Consider the following 9,425-nt stretch of genomic DNA (forward strand, 5'->3'; position numbering starts at 1 on the left):
GGCCAGCAAAGCATGGCATGTCTCCCACCCACCCCAGCATGCCCATCTTGTCATGTTTCTTCTTCTTACTTCCCTGTTGGGAGCAACCTTTCCGGACCCTTAGATTCTTCCAGGGGGTGTAAGCTCTATATGAGTGTGTGTAAGGGACGGGGTGTTCTAGAATTAGCCCATTGTTCCTCAGCAGGTTGGTGCCAAAGCCAGATTTTAAACCTGGGTCTGTCTGACTCCAAAGCCCATGTTTCTTGTTGATATTGTGAAGATGGAGAAAGGAAGAGAAACAGTCACTAGACCCTTTCCATACTCTTTCTTTCAAAGGTAGTTTAACTCCGTTGGGGTAATCAAACTCCCTTCTGAAGGGGCCCACAGATACCCATTGAGGGAGAATCCCATTAGTTTGGGGGATTTACCTTTATCTTCCTGGAATGCCCTCTCTGCTCAAACAGCTCTGACTTTTGATCCTGCAGTGATCAGGATTCCCATCTTTGGTTAAATACACTCTTGGCCAAGAAAGCAGGAAAGGAGGCACAGGGAGCAAGAGAGGTGTCCCATTTCCTAATCTCACCCCCTTGTAATCCCTTTCACTTGCTAAGCCACATGGGGATTAAGACCAAACAGATCCCAGTTACTCTATACACCAGGGGTCAAGAGGAAACACCCTCTCCACCACAGCCCCAGAGTAGAAGAAGGTTGTGTATTGTAGTCCCTCATCCCTGTTTTTTCATTTGTTTTCTTTTCCCCAACCAAACCTAGAAATTAGACTTAAGCATCCATATAAATAAGTTTATTGAAAAAAGTAAATAAGTCAGTATAAATATAATAAATAATCCTCCCCCTTACACTGCTGCCAATAGAATAAATAATCCCAAAATTTCCCTTCCCATCTAATAAATACTCAACATGTCTTAGGTCAGCATCATAAATCTGCCGATACTGGTTAATTTTTCAACACATGCAGGTCCCATTAGAATCAATGGACTGATTCACTCGCTGCCTCAGCCGATAGGTTCATCTTAGCCACGAAGATGTGGAGGCCATCCTTACGCTGTTGGCTTTAGGGGCTCAGGGTTGCTGCTCCATGGGCAAAGACCCGGGCAGCTACGGCCACAAAGGCCTGGAGGCTGCGAAGGATCTTAGGGCGGAGAAGGAGCCGCTGCCATGGTTGGCTGGGACCGGGGCTTGGAGTCTGCTCAGTCGCCCAGTGGTGCCCCTCAGTCTGAAAGGACACAGGACATGGTTAGAGAGGCCTCCAGATCCGTCATCACCACCACCGCCACCCTAGTCTGTCCGAGACTGCGAGCTGCCGAGCTCCAGCCCCCTGACTCATACCTGCAGAAGCTGCCTGAGGCCCAGGAGGGAGGCGTGGAGCTGGCTCACAGGGCCGTCGGGGAGTGGAGAAGGCTCCCCTGTGAAAATGTCTGAGCCCAGCAGCTTCTCGTAAAAAACCAGGCCCTGGTGGATCCTTTGCAGGCAGGGCTGGGAAGAAAAAGCAGTGAAAGGAAACTGACCCTCTTCCTAGTACGTTCCCCAAAGACCCCTCCAGTTCTTTGCCTTTCCTAGACGCAGCTGTGTCCCCACAAACACACATTAAGATCCTAACCCCTGGTGTGATGATATTGGGAGGTGGGGCCGTTGGGAGGGGATTAGATCATGAGGATGGAGTCTCAGGAATGGGACTGGGGTTTATAAAAGAGACCCATGGAGCTGCCTAGCCACTTCTGAGAGACCATCGGGAAGAGGGCCCTCACCCAACCGTGCTGGTACCCTAAGCTCCTTGGGTGTGAACCTGGGTAACTATTTTTCGCAGCCTCCAGAACTGCGGAGAAATTTCTGTCCTTTATAAACTGCCCAGTCCATGATATGTCACAGCAGCCTGAGTGGACAAGGACAGATGTAACTTCCACTAATTCACCAGGTGCTCAGACAGGTCCCCATCCCTTCCTTGTGGCCCAGCCTCATCTTAGTACCTGACTGTTGTCACGGAGACCTTGGGGATCACAGCCGTCCTCACACTGGATGTGGGGAACATCATTTGTCGTCTCCTCTTCCTCTTCTCCGACTTCTCTTGGTAGATCCTGGAATGGAGCAGAAGCATAAAAATAAGTACTTTCACACCCCATGTGGACTCAGGCCCACGACTCTCCCAGGAGCCCCACTTCCCTGTCCTCTCACTCCCTGATGGCCTTCAACCCTCCAGCTCCCACCAAGCCCACAGAGTCTCCCACGCCCCGCAGCCGTGGAGAGCGGGGAGAGGCTCCTGCTTAGGCACAGCGGTGCCGCTCACCACGTGTCCCGTGGGCGGATGTGCACTCCAGGCCAGCGTGCAGAGCTTCTGTGAGAGCCGCTGGCACTGCGCCCAGGCCGGGCTGCTGCCTGTAGGCACAGCCCGGCCCCGAATGGTCCAGCGTGTCAGCAGCAGCAGCAGCAGCAGCGGCGGTGTCGCGGCTCTGCTCCCCAGCATCTTGGTGCCGGCTTCTCAGATCTGGCCCGCTCTGTGCCTTGCAGTCCTTGTGGAATCTCTGCCCACTTCCCCCTGTTCAGAGCCTGATTCTCTCTGTTCTGTGCGTCTCCGGTTTGGCTTCCTCTGTTCACTGAGGTTCTCAGCTGCTTCCCTTATTTTTCTCTCCTGAGTCCCTTTTTAAGGTCCCTGCATTGTAACACCCGCCCTTTATGCTAGCAGGTGACTCACAGCAGGTGGGATTCCCCTCCCTGCATCACTCCCGCTGTGGGGAGCCCAGGTAAGCAGCCTCAGCTCCAGGGGAAATGACTCTGTGGTTGCTGTGGCTGGAGGCCTGGGACAGGACATATGTGTAATGCTCTCCAGGAATTGAAATGGCTCTAGGAGGGGTGGGGTGGAGTAATGAATATTTAAATGAATCTAGTCTGAAATTCCTTCCTGTGTAACCTTTTCCTCATCTTTCTGCCTCTCAAAACTATTCCCCCAACCTAATTTCCTTACCTCCCCTTGCCTAAGGAAAAATCAAAACATAAGCATTCATTCGTTTCCCAATAAAATGGCAAACTCCGTTTGGAATGAAGTTTAGTTCCCACCGGATACCCTCTGAAAATAAGAGGGCTTCTTTTCCTTTATCGGGAACAGCGTCGTTTCCACTGGGAGAGAATGGACCTGCAGGCACTTTGAGAACGGGCAGCCACATAATGCTGGGTCAAGTGCTACGGCTCCCCCACTTCAGGCCTCACTGTGGAGGGTGGGAGGACTGCTGGAGGGAGGGAATTGTTGCTAAGAACCATCAGATTCTTCAACCTTAGTGGCCCAAAGGTTCATGGGCCCTGTGGGATGCAAGCGATGGTTCTTTCGAGACACCAGTGTAAGCGAGGGCTCGAAGTCCAGCCCCTGCACCGTGGCAAAAAGGCTAGGACTTCTGGATAGTTGAAGGTGCTTAGTTCAGAGACCCTGGCCAGTCCTTCAGCCTGTTGCATCCATGGGTAAAATCCACTGTCACTGATTTCATCACCCTCCCTGATGCAACATCAGTGAGACAGCCAAGAGTGTGAGGTTAGGCGTGGGAGTGGAGGGTGGTCCAAATCTGGGGCTGCCCCCACCCTAAGTGGAGGGTCCCAGGACAATTTGGACGTCAGAATGAGGCCATGGGTGACCACACTGATGGCTCCCAAAGCCTTCCCGAGAGGCTGACCCTTTTCCTCCGAGAAACTTACCCTGGACAGAGGTCTCCCTTAGAATTAGTCAAAACTGCCCAGTGAAACTTCTGGTTCAAATATGACTCTCTGGTAAATCCATCCTTGGGATAAAACATTTTCAGCATCAGGGATGTTATCTCAGTTTGAGTGAGAACCAGTTTGTCTCTCCCCACATACAGGGGACACTCACAGAATAAGGAAGCTGGTGGTGGCCGTGGAAGGAGGGGAACTCACCTCACTTTTATATAATTTGTCCTCTGATGGTGCCGCCTCTGATTCCCATTCTGTGGGCCCTGCAGGATAGGAGATGAAAGGTGAAGAGGAGGAGGAAGAAGTGGAACTCTGGGGGATGACATGAGAAGGGCAAGAGTTGAGCTGGAGGCATGGGTTCGCTGCTCTGTTTCACTTCCTGGTGCTTTGGGAGTTGGGTAGGAAGCAAGGTTGGTGGGGCAGTTGTGGGACTGTTGTGTGGCAGGAACTACTTCCGGGACTAGAGCTGACCTAGAGCTTCAAGGAGTCCTTGACGTCAGCAGGGCTTTAACTGTTATGCAAATCACATTCACAAGACACTCCTGAGTAGACCTTTCTAGTTGGATGACCAGGCTCCAAGTCCAGTTGAAGTTCCCCGGGCAGTTAATAATGATAGCTAATATACAGGGTGGGACAAAAGTAGGTTTACAGTGGTTCATATGGAAAACTGATACAATAATTAATAAATAATACAAGATTAAACTGTTTTTGTTTACTTAAAACTGTACACCTACTTTTGCCTCACCCTGTATATCACCTCTCACTTTATGCCAAGTGCAGTGGAACCTCGGTTCTCAAATTCATTCTGGAAGGCTGTTCAAGAAGCAATTTGTTAAACAACCAAATCATTTTTCCCATTAGAAATAATGTAAATTGAATTAATTCATTCCAGACCCCTAAAAAAAAAAGAAAGAAAATATTCACAGCACAATTTCCTGAGATGTTAACAATTCGAGGTTTAGCAGTAAACTGACTCATACTTGAGCATTCTCTCCTGAGACATGTGACTGATCATACAAGTATCAGCATGAAGAGACTGTCGGGGCCCGGGGGTGGGAGGAGGAGGAGAACCGAAGTTTTATTCAACAACCAAGATGTTTTTTCCATGAACAACTTGGTTGAGAACCAATTTGTTCAAGATAGGAGATGTTGGAGAACAAACTTTCTCTAACATCTTCAATCTTGACTTTCTTGAACAACTTTATTTTTTTCTTTTATTGATTTCAGAGAGGAAGGGAGAAGGAGAGAGAAATAGAAACATCAATGATGACAGAGTCATTGATGGGCTACCTCCTGCACATCCCCTACTGGGGATCGAGCCCACAACCTGGGCATGTGCCCTTTACCAGAATCGAACCCGGGACCTTCCAGTCCACAGCCCCACGCTCTATCCACTGAGCCAAACCGGCTAGGGCTGAACAACTTTCTTGAATGTCTCCTATCTCAAACAATTCGGTTCTTGGCCTGAAAACCCTTCTATGCTGACACCTGTATGACAAGTCACATTTTCTGAGTTAAGGTATTTTTCTCTGAGTCTAGGACCAAATCCACTCGGCCCACAGGGACAGTATCAGTACCACCAATTTTGTAGACATCCTGGAGGGGCAGATGCAGGGGCGTGTCAGCTGGCCGAGTAGGTGGTAGGATGCAATCCAGAGCTCCAAGCAGCGTGGTTCCTCTGGCATTGCCATCTTTACAGGTGACCTTCCATCCCTTGAACCAAGGCCCATTAGCACATGGCTCCGGCATGTTGTCACCATTCCAACCAGAAATCGGCACACATGCTACTGTGTCAGGGTTGTAGCCAATTTTCTTAATGTAGGTGCTGACTTCTTTAACAATTTCCTCGTATCTTTTCTGGCTGTAGGTTGGCTCAGTGGGATCCATTTTGTTAACACCAACAATAGCTGTTTCACACCCAGCGTGTAGGCCAGAAGGGCATGCTCACGGGTCTGTCCGTTCTTGGAGATGCCTGCTTCAAATTCACCAGCACCAGCAGCACAATCAGGACAGCGCCGGCAGCCTGAGATGTGCCTGTGATCATGTTTTTGATGAAGTCTCTGTGCCCTGGGGCATCAATGATGGTCACATAATACTTGCTGGGCTCAAATTTCCACAGGGAGATATCAATGGTGATACTTCACTCACGTTCAGCTTTCAGTTTATCCAAGACCCAGGCATACTTGAAGGAGCCCTTCCCCATCTGAGCAGCCTCCTTCTCGTATTTCTTGATGGTTCTTTTGTCGATCCCACCACATTTGTGGATCAGATGGCCAGTAGAGGCAAACTTGCCGGAATCTACGTGTCCGATGACAATGATGTTGATGTGAATCTTTTCCTTTCCCACCTTGGATTTGAGTTAATGGTCGTTCTGGCGGCAAACCCGTTGCAAAAAAAGGCCCATATATTTTTAAAGAGAGTGGAAGGAAGCGGGGAGAGACAGAGAGAAACATCAATGTGAAAGGGACACATTAATTGGTTGCCTCCTGCCTGTTCCCCCACCAGGGACAAGGATTGAGTCTGCAACCTAAGTACATGCCCTTGGCCAGGATCGAACCTGGAACCCTTCAGTCCATGGGTGGACACTCTATCCACTGAACCAAAACAGCTAGGGCTTGTTTGTTTTTGTTGTTAATCCTAACCCAAGGATATTTTTTCCAATGATTTTTCAGAGAAAGTAGAAGGAAGGGAGGGAGAGAGAGGGAAGGAGAGAAACATCAATGTGAGAAAGACACCTCCCGCAAGTGCCCAAATTGAACCTGAAACCCAGGTACATGCCCTTGACCGGGAATCGAACCTAAGACCCTTTGGTGGGTGCTTGAGCCAATGCTCTAACCACTGAACACACCAGCCAAAGTAAGGGAGATGTTTTAAAACTATTCTGTGAGGAATTCCTTCCACCAAAGAGGCCCTCTATGTGGCCTTCAAAAACTGAGTTAGGCCCTAACCAGTTTGGCTCAGTGGATAGAGTGTCGGCCTTCGGACTGAAGGGTCCCAGGTTCGATTCCAGTCAAAGGCATGTACGTTGGTTGTGGGCACATCCCCAGTGGGGGGTGTGCAGGAGGCAGCTGATCGATGTTTCTCTCTCATAGATGTTTCTGACTCTATATCCCTCTCTCTTCCTCTGTAAAAAATCAATAAAATATATATTTTTAAAAAAACACCAAAAAACTGAGTTAGGCCCTGCCTTCAGTGGTTAAGCGTCAACCCATGAACCAGGAGGTTACAGTTCAATTCCCAGTCAGGGCACATGCCCAGGTTTCAGGCTCGATCCCCGGTAGGGGATGTGCAGGAGGCAGCTGTGTGAAGATCCACGTCCTGTGTGGTTCAGGGTTCAGGGTTCGGGCTCTGGAAGAGGGGCAGCGTGCAAATGACAGAGACGAGACAAGAAATAATAATTTGGAAATTGGGGGGCCAGGCGGGAGCCCAACGCAAAAGGAAGGACTCTGCTTGTGCTCAGGCCTTGCCATTCTTTTTTTTAAAATATATTTTATTGATTTTTACAGGGAGGAAGGGAGAAGGATAGAGAGCTAGAAATGTCGATGAGAGAGAACATCGACCAGCTGCCTCCTGCACACCCCCTACTGGGGATGTGCCCCCAACCAAGGTACATGCCCTTGACCAGAATCGAACCTGGGACCTTCCAGTCCACAGGCCGACGCTCTATCCACTGAGCCAAACCGTTTCGGCCTTGCCATTCTTTTATTCAGTTTGGGATACACCTATAGCCCTTAGGCAGGAAATTTCCAGTAACAGGCAGACTATCTTATCAGTAAGGATTTACAGCCACCATTGTCTCAACTAAACAGTGGGTGTACAGCTCTGACCTTTGCCAGGGCTCAAGGGTCACCAGCATTCCAGGCTCCTTGTCCACACCTCTCTGCTAGTGAAGATAACAGCTGGCTTTCCACACAGCCGATCGATGATTCTCTCTCATTATTGATGTTTCTATCTCTCCCCTCCTGTCTCTAAAACAAATAAAAACATAAGCAAACAAACAAAAACTGAGCTAGCCCTGGCCAGGTAGCTCAGTTGGAGTGTCAACATGTGCACTAAAAGGTTGCAGGTTTGATCCCGGTTGGGACGAATACAAGAGGCAACCAATTGATGTTTCTCTCTCACATCAATGTTTCTCTTTCTCACTCCCATCCTCTCTCTTTAAAACAAAAGCATATCCTTGGGTAAGGATTAATATATACTTATATACACACATACATAGGGTGCCCCAAAAAATGTACACACACTTTAACAGCTGATAGCTCAATTTTGTAAATGAAATGTATTTTAAGCCATCAACCCATGAACTAGGAGGTCACAGTTCAACTCTCGGTCAGGGCACATGCTCAGGCTCCATCCCCAGTTTGGGGTGAGCAAAAGGCAGCCAATCAATGACTCTCATCATTGAAGTTTCTCTCTCTCCCTTCCTCTCTGAAATCAATTGGGGGGGAAAAAATAAGAAGAAATGTATTTTAATAAACACGGCCTTTATAATTATTCAAAATGTGTGTATATATTTTTGGGGGACACCCTATAAATAAAAATTGAGCTAATGTGCCTTTGAGACATTGCACAACCTGGATCCATTTCAAAGCAGTTAAACCTCAGAGTAAGGCCCTGAGAATCCCTTAGAATAACTGTTGATACTAAATCTGTCAGAGTTTTGGGACAGCAACGTGGGTGGTGGCCACAGGTGTGTGTGTGTGGGGTGGGGTGGTTCCTTCCAATCTCCTTTTCCAGTGAATTCTTTCTCTTAAACCCTAAGGGTCTCCACCAGACTTACAACCAGGGCGCAGCTCTTCCAAGGCCAGTGGTCTAACTCCCTGAACCTGTCCCCAAGGCCCCCTTTGCCCTGACTCTCCAGGGCGCTGACAGCAACACCGCATTTGCTCACTTCTTTCCCATAACGTTTTTAGAGCCCAAACAGCCCCACTTAGGCTCCCTCCTGTTGCTTTTTCTATCCTAGGCCTTTCCTTGTTTCAGTGTCTCTAGTTTTAATCAACATGCCTTGGGGTGGGGGGAGGAGGGTACCCAGCCCGTGTGGCTCAGTGGTTGAGCATCATCCCATCCACCTAGAGGTTGCTGGTTTGATTACCAGTCAGGGCACATGCCTGGGCTGCGGGCTGGAGGCAGCTGATTGATGTTCTTTTTCATGGATGTTTCTATCTCCCTTTCCCTTCCTCTCTCTCTAGAAAATCAATAAAAACTTAAAAAAAAAAAAAAAAACTTTGGGGAAAGGCAAATGTCTCCATTTGCGCGTGCTCCTGTCCCGCTGAAGGATAATGTCCGTCCAAGAAACTGGGGGAATTTGCTAGCGGAAGGGTCCTGTTCCCCGGGAACATCGCCCGGCTTCAGGGAAGGCCAGAACCGCGGACGGGAGTTTCAGGCGGATGCCTCCAGAACCTCAGAAGATGCAGCCCCTTGGGCCAGTTAGGAGCGCGGCTCCTGCTTCCTTTTCTCTCTCCCGTATCTGGAAATGGCAGGAAATGCCGGCGAGTTTCGGGGGCAACAGGGTCAGAGGGTTCACCAGCGCCCTGGGAAAAGAGGGGGTGGGCCCGACGCTGGCGGGAATACCCAGCAGTCGATCCCCAGGGCTTCGCCTTGGGCGTCCCTGATGATCGTTTCTCAAGTTAGAGGGAGCACGGAAGTCCTGTTTCAGAACCCGCGTTCTCCAATTTTGCTCCAGGAAGGATTAGAAGACAAGGGGTTACTTTTTAATAACAACATCGAACAGGGCCGGA

The 9,425-nt window shown here is 49.3% G+C and overlaps 1 protein-coding gene and 1 long non-coding RNA gene across 2 annotated transcripts; both read right to left on the minus strand.

Annotated features, from left to right (window-relative positions):
- Positions 1–766: 766 nt before the first annotated feature.
- IL23A (interleukin 23 subunit alpha) lies at positions 767–2,808 on the minus strand. The gene is made up of 4 exons (XM_008148644.3): positions 2,282–2,808; positions 1,965–2,072; positions 1,327–1,473; positions 767–1,213 (listed from the first exon to the last, which is right to left on the minus strand). Exons 1-4 carry the CDS (start codon positions 2,456–2,458, stop codon positions 1,052–1,054), a joined length of 594 nt encoding a protein of 197 aa, XP_008146866.2. The 5' UTR covers positions 2,459–2,808; the 3' UTR covers positions 767–1,051.
- A 908-nt stretch (positions 2,809–3,716) lies between these two features.
- LOC114234140 (uncharacterized) lies at positions 3,717–9,409 on the minus strand. Its single transcript, XR_008556499.1, has 3 exons — positions 9,396–9,409; positions 3,892–3,950; positions 3,717–3,758 (listed from the first exon to the last, which is right to left on the minus strand). It is a non-coding gene; the product is annotated as an uncharacterized LOC114234140 (long non-coding RNA).
- Positions 9,410–9,425: the final 16 nt, after the last annotated feature.

The sequence above is a fragment of the Eptesicus fuscus genome, chromosome 7, assembly GCF_027574615.1.
Source record: "Eptesicus fuscus isolate TK198812 chromosome 7, DD_ASM_mEF_20220401, whole genome shotgun sequence".
Classification (NCBI taxonomy): Eukaryota; Metazoa; Chordata; class Mammalia; order Chiroptera; family Vespertilionidae; genus Eptesicus; species Eptesicus fuscus.